Genomic DNA, 16858 nt, shown 5'->3' with positions numbered 1-16858 from the left:
TTCACGACATCCCTCTCAGTTCTCTCCCAGGAAAGATAGCCCCATATGATACCATATGTTTCACTTATTTGTGGAACATAAGGAAGAGCACAGAAGACATTAGGAAAAGGAAGGGAAAAATGAAGAGGGGGAAATTGGAGAAACCATGAGAGACTATGGACTCCGAGAAACAAACTAAGGGTTTTAGAAGAGGGATGGGTTGGCCCGGTGATGGGTATTAAGGAGAGCACATAGTGCATGGAGCACTGGGTGTTATATGCAAACAATGAACCATGGATCACTACATCAAAAACTAATGATGTATTGTATGAGGACTAAAATAACAAAATAAAATTGAATTAAAAATCAAACAAACAAACAAAAAAAAGATAGCCCCAGATTGAGGAAGAAACAGGATTTCTGTCTTTTCATATTTACACTGTGTTACTTTAAAATCCTGAGAAATTACTTAAATTCACTTGATATGTCTCTTCTGTTTAGAATCAGAGATTTGAATTGGTCCAGTGATTTCCACCCTTCTATTGTCCACAGTCTACTTAGATAAATTTTAAAAAAAGGGAATTTCATTTTATGTATAAGTTATAAAAACTGGGAAATATGGAGGAAAGCTTTTCCTTGTTTTACACCAAATAATATAATTAGCAGTCCTTATTCTAAAAGTATAATTAATAGTAGTAACATGTATTTTCAAAATAGTATTTAAATATTTAAATAATTACTAGTAATATTGAGTAAAATATGTAAATATGTAATTATTCTGTTTATTGCCATTATAAATCTATTTCATGATAGATTTATACAAGATAGCATAAAAAGAAAAATCAGCTCAGTTCCATAAATCAAGAATAATTATTCTTAACACTATTTCTGAAAATATGCATTTTAATTAATTTTATAAATAATGCTCATAGAGTTAATATTCACCTAGAATTATCTTTTCTTTCTTTCAGAAATGTAAGTCCTTAGGGAAGCATACACCAAAACCAAATATATGAAATATATGAAAAGCCAGTGAAACATCTCAGAGTTCATACTTCTAGGACTTTCGTATAACCAGAACACGCAAATATTTTGCTTTGTGCTCTTTTTATTCTGTTATGTTGCCCTGTTGGCAGGAAACCTTCTGATCCTTGTCTCCATTCGATGCAGCCCTCTGTTTCACCAACCCATGTACTACTTCCTCAGCCACTTATCCACTATGGACATCTGCTACACCTCGACGGTTACCCCCAAGTTAATTGCTGACCTGCTAGTGGAAAGAAAAACCATCTCCTACAGTAACTGCATGTTACAGATCTTTACAATGCACTTCTTTGGAGGCAGTGAGATCTTCATTCTTACCGCCATGGCCTTTGATCGCTATGCTGCCATCTGCAAACCTCTCCACTATGTGATTATGATGAACAGGAAAAGGTCCCCTCTCCTACACTTAGCTGCTTGGGCTGGTGTGGCTGTCCTTGCCTTTCCTCTCTTTTCTACCACAATTGGTTTGCCCTGTTGTGGTCCTAATGAAATCGATCACTATTGTTGTGATATTTTTCCTTTGCTAAATGTCACCTGTACTGATAACCACACCACTGGTGTCCTTGTGGTTGCCTTTTCAGGTATGCTTTCCTTAGTAACCTTTATTGCCTTATTTGTTTCTTATGGGATAATATTGTTCACTTTAAGAAATCTCTCAGCTGAGGGAAGACGCAAAGCCCTCTCCACCTGTTGTTCTCATATCACTGTGGTCATCTTATTTTGGGGGCCTGTAATCTTTATCTACCTTAGACCACCTACTACTTTTCCAGAGGACAAAATATTTCCTCTATTTTATACCATCATTGCTCCTATGTTCAATCCCCTAATCTATAGTCTGAGAAATTCAGAGATAAAAAAAGCCATGAGAAAGTTTTGGTGCCCATCATTATTTTCAAAGGAAACACACAGTTAATTTGTAGAAGTTTATAGGCCAAGCAACTCTGAGAAAGAAAAGAGGGAGATGTGAGTGAACAAGGCAGGGATTCTCTCATGGGGTTTGTGTCATGGGGGTAGTGAAGGCCAGCAGTAGGATCACAGGTTTACAGTGATCATTGAACAAGTACTGATTCTTGCATACCGAAAGTAATCGGAAACTAAGTTAATTTTATGTGGTATTAAGATGGTATACGTAGGGGAACCTTCATGAAAACAATTGAGCCAAAGCAAATAAACCGATGGTATATTATTAGTGAATTATAGAGGGCAATATTTTAATGGTAGTTCTGCTAATACATTGCACTAGAAGCCAGACCACACAGTGACAGAAATTCTTTGGTAGTTCAGAAGTCATAATTGTAAAAAAAAAAAGCAATAATCTAAAACTAAAAGAATTAATTTAAATTTCTGATAGAATATATATAAATATATATATACACACACATATATATATCTTAATTCTTACAGAAATTGGTTGTGCAAATGAATAAATATTTAGAGTAGAAATAGTTTTATTTTTTTAAGATTTATTTTGTTAGAGAGAGAAAGAGAGAGAGCACATGAGTGAGCATGAGCAGGAGCAGGGGGGTAGGGGTGGCAGGGTATAGAGGGAGAGGGAGAAGCAGACTACCCACTAAGCAGGGATCCTGATGCAGGGCTCCATCCCAGGACCCTGGCATCACAACCTGAGCCAAAGGGAGTCTCTTAACCAAATAAGACATCCTGCTGCCCCAAGAATTGGTTTTAACGCGATTCCTTGGGGTCAACTCTCCTGATGGCCCATTGAAATCAAAAAATAATAAATAGTGAAGACAGAGTGAGAATCTAACAATTCTGAATGCTGAAACACACTTCCTGGCATTCCACCTACTGGCCAGAGTATAGTATCTTTTCCCATTAAGTTAAAGAGCTATGTATAAAAGTTTCTGTGTTTCTCACCCTTACATGCCTAAAATTGATAACCAAATGATTAGTCCTTTGATCCACAACCAAAGACTTTTCCTACTTCAATGACAGGGAGAGAGAGAGAGGGAGTGCGAACTAACAAAACAGAAATAAGATGTGATTTAATCACAAAGGAAACGAAAAAGCTAATGCATTTTGGTTGCACATGGTTATTTATGGCAACCTTATTCATAATCACAAACCTTCCAAACCTTGGAAGCAACCAAGATGCCCTACAGTAGGTGAATAAATAAATAAACTATTGTACTTCTGGAGAATGGAATATTATTCAGCACTAAAAGGAACGGAGCTATTAAGGTAAGAAGATATATGCAGGAAACATAAATTCATATTTCAAAGTGAAAGAAGCCAATGTGAAGGGGCTAACTTTTGTATGATTCAACTACAGGGCTTCCTCGACTAACAAGTTAGTTATGTCCCAATAAACCCATTGTAAGTGGAAAATATCTTTAAGACTCTTATTTTTTTATTTTTTATAGAATTTATTATTTATTTCAGAGTGAGCGAGAGATTGTGTGTGTGTGTGTGTGAGAGAGAGAGAGAGAGATCATGAGCAGGATGGAGGGGCAGAGGAAGAGGGAGAAGCATACTTCCCGCTGAGCAGGGAGCCTGATGTGGAACTTGATCCCAGGACACTGGGATCATGAACTGAGCCAAAGGCAGCTGCTTAACTGACTGAGCCATGCTGGTTCCCCGTAAGTTAAAAATAAGTTCTTAAGTCAAAAATGCATGAAATACACCCAACCTACCAAAACTCATAGCGTAGCCCAGCCTACCATAACTGTGCTTACATCTTTAGCCTACAATTGGGCAAAGTCATCGAATACAAGGTTTATTTTGTAAGAAAGCATTGCATATCTCATGAAAAACAGAATTGCTATATGGGTACAGAGTGGTTGTAAGTGTATTGATCATTGACCCTTGTGATTGCTTGGCTGACTGGGAGCTGCACCTCACTGCCCCTGCCCAGAATCACCAGGATTATACTGCATTATCAGTAGCTTGGGAAAAGACCTGAATTCAAAATTCAAAGTACAGTTTCTACTGCATGTATATCACTTTTACACCCTTGTAAAGTTGGAAAAGTACAAATCAAACCATTGTAAGTTGGGGGCCATCTATATATGACATTCTGGAAAAGGCAAAATTATGGAAACAGCAAAAATATCAGTCCCTGGATGCCAGGGTTAGGGAGGGGAGAGGGATGAATAGGTGGAGCACAGAGGATTTTTAGGGTAGTGAAACTGTTCTGTATATCCCTGAATTTTGGATAGTGTTATCATACATGTCAAAACCCACAGAATGTACAACACCAAGGGTGAACCCTGATGTAAACTGAATTTTGGGTGATCATGATGTGTTGGTTTAGGGTAGGTTCATCTGATTGTAATACATGTAACACTCTGGAGGGAGAGGCTGTCCCAGTGAGGGGGATGGGGGGTATATGGGATCTCTGTAGTTTCCACTCTATTTTGTGGTGAAAGTAAAACTGCTCTAAAAAATAAAGTTTATTGATTACAAGATACATTGCATCACAATACCTAAATGAAGTCGTAACTAAATGAAGATTCTTCTGAAAAAGTTTTTCTAGTGAAAATAGATAATATATTAAAACCTTGCAACTTTGATGTAAGACATTTTGCTCATGTTTCATAGCATTTAAAATAAGATCTCTTAAGAAACAGCAATTGTGACAGAGAAGGGCCTGGAGAGTGGAATGTTATGAGAAGGAAGATAATTACAATAGTGAGTTTTATTTATTTATTTATTATGTATCCATTTATTTATTAAAGATTTTATTTATTTGAGAGAGCACACAGGAGGGTAGGGGAGAGGCAGAAGGAGAGGGAGAGTAGCAGACTCCCCTTCAATCAGGGAGCCAGACCCTGGGCTTGATCTCAGGACCCATGGATCATGACCTGAGGTGAGGGCAGAGGCTTAACTGACTGAACCACCCAGGTGCCCCTGAAGCAGTTTTAGATTAGCCACATGCGATGCAGGTGCTACAAGCATTCTGGAGGCACTGTGCAAAGAAGCATGAAAAGCAGGAAAAAATAATGAGGGAGAAAAAATAAGTAGAGTTTTTATAACAAAGAAAAATTGGACAAACTACCTTCTCAACAGCTACTAATAAACACACAAAACTATTGCAAGATTTGATTTTATGCTTTGAAAGAACATCATAAAACATTTTTCAGTCTAAAGTTTGAAAGGCCATGTACTTAAAATGACCAGCTTCGTTACTAGAATACAGATCATCTTCGTGTGTAGAATGGGTAGATCAATAAAATGAGCAATATCGTGTAATCAGCAATCAGATTAAAAGTCTCAAATTATCAGTACACTTGAAGTCCTTTTCATAATTCTTGAAAATGACCACCTATGGAAAGTAATCACTATCTTCATCTACAAGAATGATTAAATTTACCTAGGGTTTGAATTTGTAGAAAAACAGTAATGCAGAGTATACTCTAGTAACTGTTTTTCTCATTAGTATGTTCATGAGATTTATTCTTTACGTTTTATGTTTCCTGATTATTTTCATTGATCTGGGGTATCTCACTGCATGGATATGTGACAATAGATCCATTTTTTTTTTTTTGTTGCTAGACATCAAGGCATTTCACTTTTAAGGATATTATGAGTAGAGTTGCTTTGAATATTTTGAAACATGTCTTTTGTTGACTGTACATCATCTATTGATATGTGCTTTTTATAAAAGATGCACCTAACTCCTAGGGCATGTAAAAATTGAAATCGAAAGCATGAAAAAGATAGAACAGTCAAAAAGCAGTAGTATTTGTTTTTTATTTTATTTTTAATTTTTAAAGAATTATTTATTTGAAAGAGAGAGAGCACAAGAAGGGGAGGTGGCAGGCAGAAGCAGGCTCCCCACAGAGCAGGGATACCTGTGTCAGGCTGGATCCCAGGACCCTGGGATTATGACCTGAGCTGAAGGCAGACACCTAATCACCTGAGCCTCCCAGGCACACAAAATATAGTAGTATTTGAAGCAGTGAGATTATATATATATATTTGATATTATTTTATTATATATATATATTTAAAACACAGACCTTAAGGCAAGAGCCATTATCCATTCTTAAAATCATTCAATATCAATAGAATTTGCAACACTGAAACACTACTCATCAGCTATTGAGTGAATATGAATTATTTAAAAGAATTCATCCTATTTTATGCCACAAGTATTTTCTCAACAAGTGTCAAATTATCTGAGCCACTCAGAGCAACTTATCTAATAACAATTCAGTTAAAGTACGAAATGATAAAAGAAAACAATCTCAAATATATGTTAATTTAGAAACATTTTTAATAAAAACTGAGTAGGGGTATGTGCACCCTGATGTTTATAGCAGCAATGTCCACAATAGCAAACTATGGAAAGAGTCAAGATGTCCATCGACAGATGAATGGATGAAGAAGATGTGGTATATATATACATATATGTATATATATACATACACAATGGAATATTATGCAGCCATCAAAAGGAATGAAATCTTGCCATTTGAAATGACGTGGGTGGAACTGGAGGGTATTATGCTGAGCGAAATAAGTCAATCAGAGAAAGACATGTATCATATGACCTCACTGATATGAGGAATTCTTAATCTCAGGAAACAAACTGAGGGTTGCTGGAGTGGTGGATTGTGGGAGGGTTGGGGTGGCTGGGTGATAGACATTGGGGAGGGTATGTGCTACGGTGAGTGCTGTGAATTGTGTAAGACTGTTGAATCATAGACCTGTACCTCTGAAACAAATAATACATATATATTTTTTTTTAAGATTTTTTATTTATTTGACAGAGAGAGACAGCGAGAGAGGGAGCACAAGCAGGGGGAGTGGGAGAGGGAGAAACAGGCTTCCCATGGAGCAGGGAGCCCAATGCAGGGCTCTATCCCAAGACCCCAGGATCGTGACCTGAGCTGAAGTCAGACACTTAACGACTGAGCCACCCAGGCACCCCACATTATCGGTAAAAAAAAAAAAAAGAAGAAGAAGAAGAAGGTAGCAGGAAGGAGAAAATGAAGGGGGGAAATTGGAGGGGGAGATGAACCATGAGAGACTATGGACTCTGAGAAACAAACTGAAGGTTCTAGAGGGGAGGGTGTGGGGAAATGGGTTAACCTGGTGGCGGGTATTAAAGAGGGCACGTGGGTGTTATACGCAAACAATGAATCATGGAACACTACATCAAAAACTAATGATGTAATGTATGGTGATTAACATAGCATAATAAAAAAAACTGAGTGAAAATAAATCATAATATAAATTGGAGAATAATTAAAAATAAAATGAATTCAAACACTATTTATCAAAAAAGTGTACCAAAGCTTAGAGGTAAATCAATAGCTTGTGTTAAAACATAAAATACATATTTACATCAATAGATGATTTGTTACCACCCTAAATGTAACTACACCTGAGCTTAGCCAAAGCACTGGGTGTTTAATGTCAGTGTTGTTTCACTAAATTCTACACCTGAAACTAACATTACACTGTATGTTAACTGACATTTAATAAAAATTTGAAACAAACAAACAAAAATAAATAAATAAACAGAAAAAAATAAAGTTTACACCTGAAACTAATATTACACTGTATGCTAGCTGGAATTTAAATAAAAACTTGAAAAAAATTCTAATTTAACAATACCCAAAATATTACCTATAAATACTTTAGAAGACAACATATTGAATTATAAAATTCTAAAAGTTATTCCTTTGGAATCAGGAAGAAGAATCGACAGTATCACCAGTTCATATTAACATTATTTAATATTATACTGAAGGTGCTAACCAATCCAATAAGACAAAAAAAAAAGGAGAAAGTGATAAGGATTGTATCAACAAGAATAGAATACTATTTCTAAGGACCCTACAGAAAGTATGAGTCATAAGAGAATATTTTGAACAACTCTATGTCAAATTTACAAAGACTGACAATGCCAAGTATGGGTGAGGTTGTAGAGAAATGGGAATTCTCATATTTTGTTGGTGGAAATGTAACATAGCACCACCTCTTTTGAAAACATTTTGACAGTTTCTTAAAATGCTAACATACACTCATCATATAACTCAGCAATTCGACTCTTAGGTTATCAATCCAAGAGAAATGATAATCTATGTCCATGTGAAGGCTTGCACATGAATGTTCAAAGCTCATCATTCACTATGGCCATTACCTGGACACAATTCAAATGTCCATCAGCTAGTGAATAAGTATACAAAATGTGGTAGAGCCATACTGTGGAATACTATCCTAAAGAGGAACAAACTACCGATAATACAATCTGATAAACATCTAAAACAGTTTGGTAACTGAAGAATTAATATTGTCTTTTATAAAAGTCTGTTTCTCTCCTGGTTATGCTATGTGGATTCACAAATGAATCAAGGGAAAATATGATGTGTCCTTGAGATTCCCTGGATCTCTGACCAAAGCTCTGCAGATTCCTTCACGTCTTAGCAGTCGCTGTCAATGTGTATAAACCTTGGATCCTCAGTTCCATCTTGTACCCAGAAATGACAATTCCCACAGTAAATGTCATTGTTGCTGCTCACCTCAGCTGAGTTTACCCCCTATTTTTAATATCATTTATTTTATTTTATTTTATTTTATTTTTTTAAAGATTTTATTTATTTATTTGTTAGAGAGAGAGAGCGTGGGCAGGAGAGAGTGACCGAGAGTACAAACAGGGGGAGCTGCAGGCAGAGGGAGAAGCAGGCTCCCTGATGAGCAAGAAGCCCGATGTGGGACTCGATCCCAGGGCACTGGGATCATGACCTGAGCCGAAGGCAGTCGCTTAACCAACTGAGCCACCCAGGTGTCCCAAATCTCATTTATTTTAGTTCTTCTTCCCTTAGTAGCTGTCCAGAAACTGTGGGTAATGGCCCACTGCCCTTGGAATAAAGTCTAACTTTATGTAAGAACTTTGTTGTATATAGAATTCATCATAAATTGACCAAAGCACACTTTTTTGATCTTAGAATTCACAATGATGGATGGGATCAATATGTTTATATCAGGTCAAACATGGCATAGATTCTTAACCTGCCATATTTTAATTGTGAGGTTTGGACCAATGGCTTCAAGTCCATGAGCCTTCCTGAATTAACTGATCTGCATATTTTGGATAAGCAAATGACTCAAAGGTGGTTTTACCACAATACACCCATTAGGAAGACCAAAATATGGGACACCATCACCAACAAATGCTGGTAAGAATGTGGAGCAAGAGGAACTCTCCTTTATTGTTGGTGGGAAAAGAATATGGTGCAGCCATTTGGGAAGACAGTTTGTCAGTTTCTTACAAATCTAAACATATTCTTACTATAGTCCAGCAATCTCACTCTTTGCCATTTACCCAAAACTTATGTCCACCAAAAAACCTGCACATGGATGTTTCACAGCAGCTTTATTCATTATTGTCCATACAATAGGAAGCAGTCAAGACGTCCTTCTGCAACGTCAGACAGTGGAGTAATATTCAGTGCCAAGAGAATGAGCTACAAACCATGAAAAGATATGGAAGACCCTTTCAATATGTTCTCCATGGTACTTAGTATTCAGTTTTAACACAATGATGAGACTCTTCTTGGTCTTCCCTGTCACTAACTTTCCATTTCATATCTTACTGATTAGACTTTTAGGAGCTCAGTGTCCAGGTTATAACCCGACACACATAGGGGCTCAGTAATTAATTATTGAATGAATAGATGAGCCAATAGCCACAACATATTGAAATGATTAGATCTTCTGCATACTTTTTTTCACCCACTGGCCTTTGTTATGCATCCTCTCCTGCAAATCCTCTAAGGCAACACATGCCTATTCATTCCCTTTCAAGTTTTGTGCCCCTTTTTGATGTGCTTTCATCTAGGAAATCTTCCTACCCTTTGGTCTTTGTTGTGTGTCCCTCAGACATGCTTTCATAGCACTTTGTGCTGCCACTCTCTTCAGAACATGGTTTTGTCATTTTCTGCTCCGCTCTGGGTGTCTGAGAGTAGGGAGAGTATCAAGATAAGCTATTTGCAGGGGGCCTTGGTGGCTCAGTAGGTTAAGCATCTGCCTTTGGCTCGCATCATGATCCCCGGGGTCCTGGGATTCAGCCCCACATCATTTTCCTGCTAGGCATAGAGCCTGCTTCTCCCTCTCACCCTGCCTGACCCTCCCCCTGCTCGTGCCCTCTTTCTCTCTCTCTGTCAAATAAATAAATAAAATCTTTAAAAATATATTTTTAAAAAGCTATTTGCTCCTTCACTGAGAATCTCAGTTTCAATTTCTTTCTCATTACACTGTTTAAGCACGAGTTAAAACAAATTGTGGTTTCTCAAAGAGATCTAGCTAGAATTCTGATTCTGAATCAAAGAAAAGTAGGAAAAAGTCCCTTGTCTCCAGTACTATTCCTTTGCTCTACATTTTCTTGACTATATCCATCTTCCTTTATAGCATTATCATTCATTCAATATTTATTGTGCCCCAGGCATTATGCTGCCTTGTAGAAATTATATTGAACAAGTAGTCAAGTACTCTATGGAGTGTGACTTTTTTTAATAAATAGAAATTCCTCTCAAATAATAAGATGTTCATTTATTTGAGTCATCATTCTTTCTGATGGGTTAGCAGCCTAAGATGGGTAACATAAGCAATACAAAATGACTCTGAAGTCTAAATGGCTCTTTGCTTTTATAACCCTATAGTCATTTTATACCATAATTTTAAAGGCAACATGTTATCAATGAGCAGCTGTTGTATAAAAATGAGCAGAATTCCAATTCTTAATAAAAATATGTTAGAATTTATAGATAGGGATATATATATATATATAGCATAATCTGTGGTTAGGTTTCCTCTTTCTTGCACACATTTCTCTTCCACGCAGTGCAGAATCTATCATTCATAGCAATTTACTCTTTTCTTTATTTGGTAAGTATTCCTTGCTGAGATCATCCAAAATGTCTTTTGACCTTTGTTTCCATTGAATCAATGATGAGCTTCAAGTATATTTATTTCTCACCTGAAATAACTTTTCTACTACACAATTTCCTAATGGCATTTTTCATCTGGTCATTTCTTAAGGCATAGATTAACGGATTTAACATGGGCGTTATCAGAGTGTAGAACACTGCAACTGCTTTATCAATAGATAAGGTAGTCGCAGGTCTCAAGTACACAAATATGCAGGGAACAAAGAATAGGACAACCACTGTGATGTGGGAGACACAGGTGGAGAGGGCTTTGCGCCTCGCCTCCGAGCTATGGTTCCTTAGAGAATGCAGAATGACTATATAGGAGATGATCAAGAGGAGGAAGAGTAAGACACAAATGAATCCACTATTGGCAGCAACGAAGAGCCCTAGAGTGTGGGTATCAGTGCAGACAAGATTGAGCAAAGGGTTCAGATCACACAAAAAGTGATCTATGACATTAGGGCCGCAGAAGGGTAAAGGGATGATAAAGAGGATCTGTATGGCTCCATGAAGAAAGCCTCCAACCCATGCCACTCCCATTAGCAGGCCACACACCCTCCGATTCATGATGGTCGTGTAGTGCAGCGGCTTGCAGATGGCCACATAGCGGTCATAGGCCATCACAGTGAGCAGGATGACATCAGCACCTCCAATGAAATGTTCCCCAAAGATTTGAGTTATACATGCATTGAATGTGGTGGTCTTCTTTTCACGGAGTGAATCTATGATCAGTTTAGGGTTATTGACAGAAGAATAGCAAGCATCAATGAAGGAGAGATTGGCCAGGAAAAAGTACATGGGAGACCTCAGTAATGGGCTGGTAGTGATAGTGACCACGGTGAGCACATTTGCTACTATAGAGATGATGTAGATGAACAAAAACACAACAAATATGATTTTCTGCATCTTTGGATTCTCTGTGAGCCCCAGTAGAACAAACTCTGTCATGTTGTTCCTATTCACCATTATTTCATAGTGTGATAAATTGCACTACCTGAAAAAAAATCACTTTTGATTAATGTAACCTTGAATTTATTAAGCTTCTTCATATAGTAAATAAGAGTATGGACACGGGGAACTTTGTAAACACACAGGTGGGAGATCATTTGTGCACACTTCATCATCTGAGGTGAATAAGCCTAACATGAAGTAGTGGATCCTACACATAGTGGCAGCTAAGAAAGAAAGGGGAGGTAGTTTATGACATAAAGGCTATGAATGCAGGATTAAGAAAGTTTCCTTCTATCCTTAGGAAATGGGGATCCATAGGCAGACAATGAGAATATAGGAGGAAAAGTGAAGAGGAATTTGAGGAAGGGGGAATAAGGGATATAATTTTAATAAAGAACTTCATGAGACATTTGCTGATTTAATCCCCATCACAATCCTGTAATGTAATTCCAGCTATTTCCTTTATACTTATTTTATACTTTATGTAATAGAAACATAGAGAAGTTAAAATCCTGCCAAGATCAAAATGCTAATTAAGCATTTTGAACCAAGATTAGTTCAGATTATACTTGTTCGTGTTTTTCCTCCAAATTCTTACCCATGCCCTCTTTGTTATAATAACATTGAACTAGTAATCTCCTTTTTATATGACCCCAATAATTGTGATTGCTTTATTAGTACTATGGAAGCAAGTGTATAAAACACAATTTCATTAGGAGACACACACGCATGCACGCGCGCGTGCACACACACACACACACACACACACTGACATGCTTGAACTCCCAGTTTTCAAATAAAATATGGTACTGTATTCATTGAAAGATCTTTTTATCTTGACTTCTCCCTCAGACCTAGTTCTCCCTACTACAATCCATCTCCAAAGCAAACCATCTGTTGAATGTTGAAAGGATTTCCACTGTGGTAAGTGTTTGGTTTGAAAATCAAAAAGACCAGGTTAGAATTTTGATTTTTCCCCTTGCATCTTCTTTTATATGGAGTACTGTTCTAGCACAGTACATCCTTGTTTCCTCATCTATAAAGCAAGATTAATAATATCCGTATCAAAGGTTTTTATGAGAATTGTTTTATGAGGATTGTCAAATATGAAGTTGATATTTGAACATACCACTCCTGTGTTGTACACACAGAGGACTTTCATCTATTTTGTAACTGTGTAGGCACCTAGGATATAGGAATTATTGACATTTTGAGTGATAATTATGCAATAATTTAACTGTGCAAGAAGTTCAGGAAGAATCCTCTCCAATTTTACTTTTATTTATTTATTTTTTTAAGATTTTATTTATTTTTGACAGAGAGAGACACAGTGGGAGAGGGAACACAAGCAGGGGGACAAGGAGAGGGAGAAGCAGGCTCCCCGCAGAGCAGGGAGCTCCATGCGGGGCTCGATCCCAGGACCCTGGGATCATGACCTGAGCCGAAGGCAGACGCTTAACGACTGAGCCACCCAGATGCCCCTCCAATTTTACATTTAAAGAAGACATACAGACTCAATTATCTGTAGCCTTTGTTACCAGAAAGAATTCTCCATTCATGCTTGCACTACACACCTGATGATATCTGTCATTTATTATTCATACTATGTCTCTTCTATGTGAGAAGTGTATTTACATTTTATTTTCACTCTCATGATTAGTCTAGATTATTAAACTAGATATCTCACTGCAAAAGCATGCTGTTTGGTGACGAAGAGCAGGGTCTTACAATTGGCTTCAATTCCTTGAGTTTCAAATTTTTCATCTGTCAGCTTAGGTGAATGATATTTACCAACTATCTTTTGAAGAAATGAGGTGAGGATGGAATACTCTAATACTATATTTGAAGGGACTGAAACAATGATTAATATATATGGGAAGTAACAATTTTTAAGATGCATCAGCAATATGGAAAACTTACCTTACAGACTTAGAAGATCTTAATGATGTTTGGGGGTGTGCAGAAATAATCGCATCTTCAAAGTGACCTCCTCTCAGATAAGTAATTTTCAATATGAAAGAGATGACACACTCAGTAAGAGACTATTCAAATAATTTGATATCAAAAGAATAGTTTTTTAAGGAAGTGTTTTTATCAATCAAAAGCTTCCCTTCCACCCTAAAGTCTCAAATTCTTTTTACAGAACACTTGGGATTTGAATTTAGAATGGATTATTTTGAAACACTATAGAGAAGTCATCTACAGTTGGCTTTGGTCCCATAGACAGGAGGCAAGAAGTATGGAGTAAAAACATTCTAATGTGTCATTCTAATCTTAATGAATCTTGCTCTACAAATGTGATCAACAAAAATCATTTTAACCTTGCACTGCATGGATATTAAAAGAGGTTTCCATAAAGGTTCAAGGGCTTTTGTGTTGCTACTTTCTCTCCCAGGAATTAATTATCTCCACTGACAGAAAGGCTTTGTCTTAGAAACCATGCTGAAGAGACATTTGACAAACATCCAAATTTGAATAGGGAATTGCATGCCCAGTACTTGGAACACAAATATGTAGGAATCCCCTTCCTCTAAATAAACCTGAGTTTCTAAGAAAGCTGAATGTCAGGCAAATAGAAAAAAGGTATAATTCCAGTGTGGTGACCTGTGATGTAGTTAACCTGTTGACTCATGTCAGAGAGAACTTCTGCCTCCTTAGCAGTAATAAAACTTTTCTAGAGCCTACTACTGATTGCTTGAGAGCTAGAATAGTGAAGGCATGAAATCAATGGTAGCCATTTTAATGTTCTTGACTCCAAAAGATGTTTGTTGTTTGTGTGTTTGTTTTATCTTTGTTTGTTCGTTTTTACATTCATCAAGAGGCAAGAAGTAAATAGAAACTTGAGAAGGCTCCCAATTAGTTATCTTTGGGATTCATGGTTCGGGCAGTATGGAATACTGGGCAACTTTAAAATTGTGGAGAGTGTTCAAAACACAAGATGAGTCCCAGTTGTTCTACATCTTTTTCAGCTGGTACTGTTTTTTCCTTTGAGTCATTCTAGGAGACCTGAAGTGATGTATTGTTGTGATTTTAATTTGCTTTCCCTGATGACTAGTGATGTTGAGATTTTTTTTTCATATTATTATTGGCCATTTGTATACCTTCTTTTGTATACTTTTGTTCAAGTCCTTTGCATAATTTAAACCTAAGGGTCTGGTTTCCTTATTACTAATTTATAAATGTTCTTTACAAAAAATACAGGCCTTTGTCATATATATGTTATGTATATATACAAAATTTTCACCTAATCCATGGATTGCCTCTTCATTTTTAAAAATGGTGTTACCTGATAAACACTGAGTTTAAAACTTTGACAAATTCCAATTTTTATTTTTTTCTCATGGTTCATGATTATTGTTTTGTATCTAGTAAATGTCGTCTACCCCCAAGGTCAAAAGGATTTCTTCTGGAATTTCTAGGATTTAGCTTTAACAGTAGACCCCTGACTCATTTTGAGTTCATTTTTGTGTATGGTCTGAGGTGAGGTTGTAGTTTCGTTTTTTTTTCTCATATGGATATCCAATTGATCCAGTATAATTTGTGGAAAAGGCTATCCTTTCCCCATTGAATTACTTGACATCTTTGTAAAAATTCATATAACTAGGCCTATTTCTAGGCATTCTGTTGGTTTCAAGGTCTCAATGTTCATCCCTATGCCAATACCACACAGCATTGATTGAGAGTTTTATAGCAATTCTTGAATTTAAATAGAGTAAGCATCCAAACTATGTAGTGTGTGTGTTTTTTGTTTTTGTTTTTGTTTTTTTTGAAAATGATTTAATCTTCCAGATTCTTTTAAATTTGTGTACTTCTATGTAAATTTTAGAATAGAATTGATAATTTCTTTAAAAATACTGTCAAGATTGTTATTGGATTTGTACTGAAAGCAGAGAATGACATGGTAAAAGTGGAGTCTTTTAACCCAATGACAAAGTATATTTCTCCATTTTTCTATTTAATTTCTATTGGCAGTGTTTTCTAGTTTTCTTTTTTAAATATTTTATTTATTTATTTGTCAGAGATAAAGAGAGGAACAAACACAAGCAGGGGAGCGGCAGACAGAGGGAGAAGCAGGCTCCCCTCTGAGCAGAGAGTCCCACGTCGGGCTTGATCCCAGGACCCTGGAATCATGACCTGAATCGAAGACAGAGGCTTAACTGACTGAGCCACCAATGCGTGCCTCTAGTTTTCATATAGAGGTTTTGAATATACTTTTAGAATTTATTCCTGGGGCACCTGGGTGGCTCAGTTGGTAGAGCGACTGACTCTTGATTTTGGCTTTGGTCATGATCTCAGGGTCGTGATATTGAGCCCTTATGGAAGGCTCTATGCTGGACATGGAGCTTGCTTGAGATTGTCTCTCTCCAGTTCCCTATGCCTCTCCCCTCATTCTTTCTCTCTCTCTCTCTCTTTCTTAAAAAGAAAAAAAAAGAAAAAATATTCCTCAAATTTTGTTTTAAAGATTTTATTTATTTTGTTATTTTAGAGGGAGAGAGCATACATAAGTGGGGGATGGAGGAGAGGGAGAGGGAGAGACAGAGAATCTCAAACAGACTTCATGCTGAGCATGGAGCCTGACACAGGGCTTGATCTCACAACCCCAAGATCATGAACTTGAGTCAAAACCAAGAGTTGGACACTCAACCAATGGAGCCACTCAGGTGCCCCTCAAATTTTATGTTTTAAAATAGTATTATGCTAAGTGAAATAAGTCAAGCAGAGAAAGTCAATTATCATATGGTTTCACTTATTTGTGGAACATAAGGCATAGCATGGAGGACTTTAGGAGAAGGAAGGGAAAAATGAAGGGGGGGGATCAGAGGGAGAGATGAACCATGAGAGACTATGGACTCTGAGAAACAAACAGGGTTCTAGAGGGGAGGGGGGCGGGGGGATTGGTTAGCCTGGTGATTGGTATTAAGGAGGGCACATGCTGCATGGAGCACTGGGTGTTATACGAGAACAATGGATCGCGGGTCACCACA

The 16858-nt window shown here is 37.1% G+C and overlaps 1 protein-coding gene and 1 pseudogene across 1 annotated transcript; one reads left to right on the top strand and one right to left on the bottom strand.

Moving 5' to 3' along the window:
• The first annotated feature begins 1000 nt into the window (after positions 1–1000).
• Positions 1001–1936, top strand: LOC112829814 (olfactory receptor 4P4-like; annotated as a pseudogene).
• A 9022-nt stretch (positions 1937–10958) lies between these two features.
• LOC112829544 (olfactory receptor 4C46-like) lies at positions 10959–11900 on the bottom strand. Its single transcript, XM_025879209.2, has one exon. The coding sequence runs from the start codon at positions 11886–11888 to the stop codon at positions 10959–10961; it is 930 nt and encodes a 309-aa protein (XP_025734994.2). The 5' UTR covers positions 11889–11900.
• Between the last annotated feature and the right edge of the window lie 4958 nt (positions 11901–16858).

This window comes from Callorhinus ursinus, unplaced genomic scaffold (genome assembly GCF_003265705.2).
Source record: "Callorhinus ursinus isolate GAN/ISIS: 27379988/994484 unplaced genomic scaffold, GSC_fseal_2.0 scaffold21, whole genome shotgun sequence".
NCBI classification, from domain to species: domain Eukaryota; kingdom Metazoa; phylum Chordata; class Mammalia; order Carnivora; family Otariidae; genus Callorhinus; species Callorhinus ursinus.
This window is presented reverse-complemented; position numbering and strand designations above follow the sequence as displayed.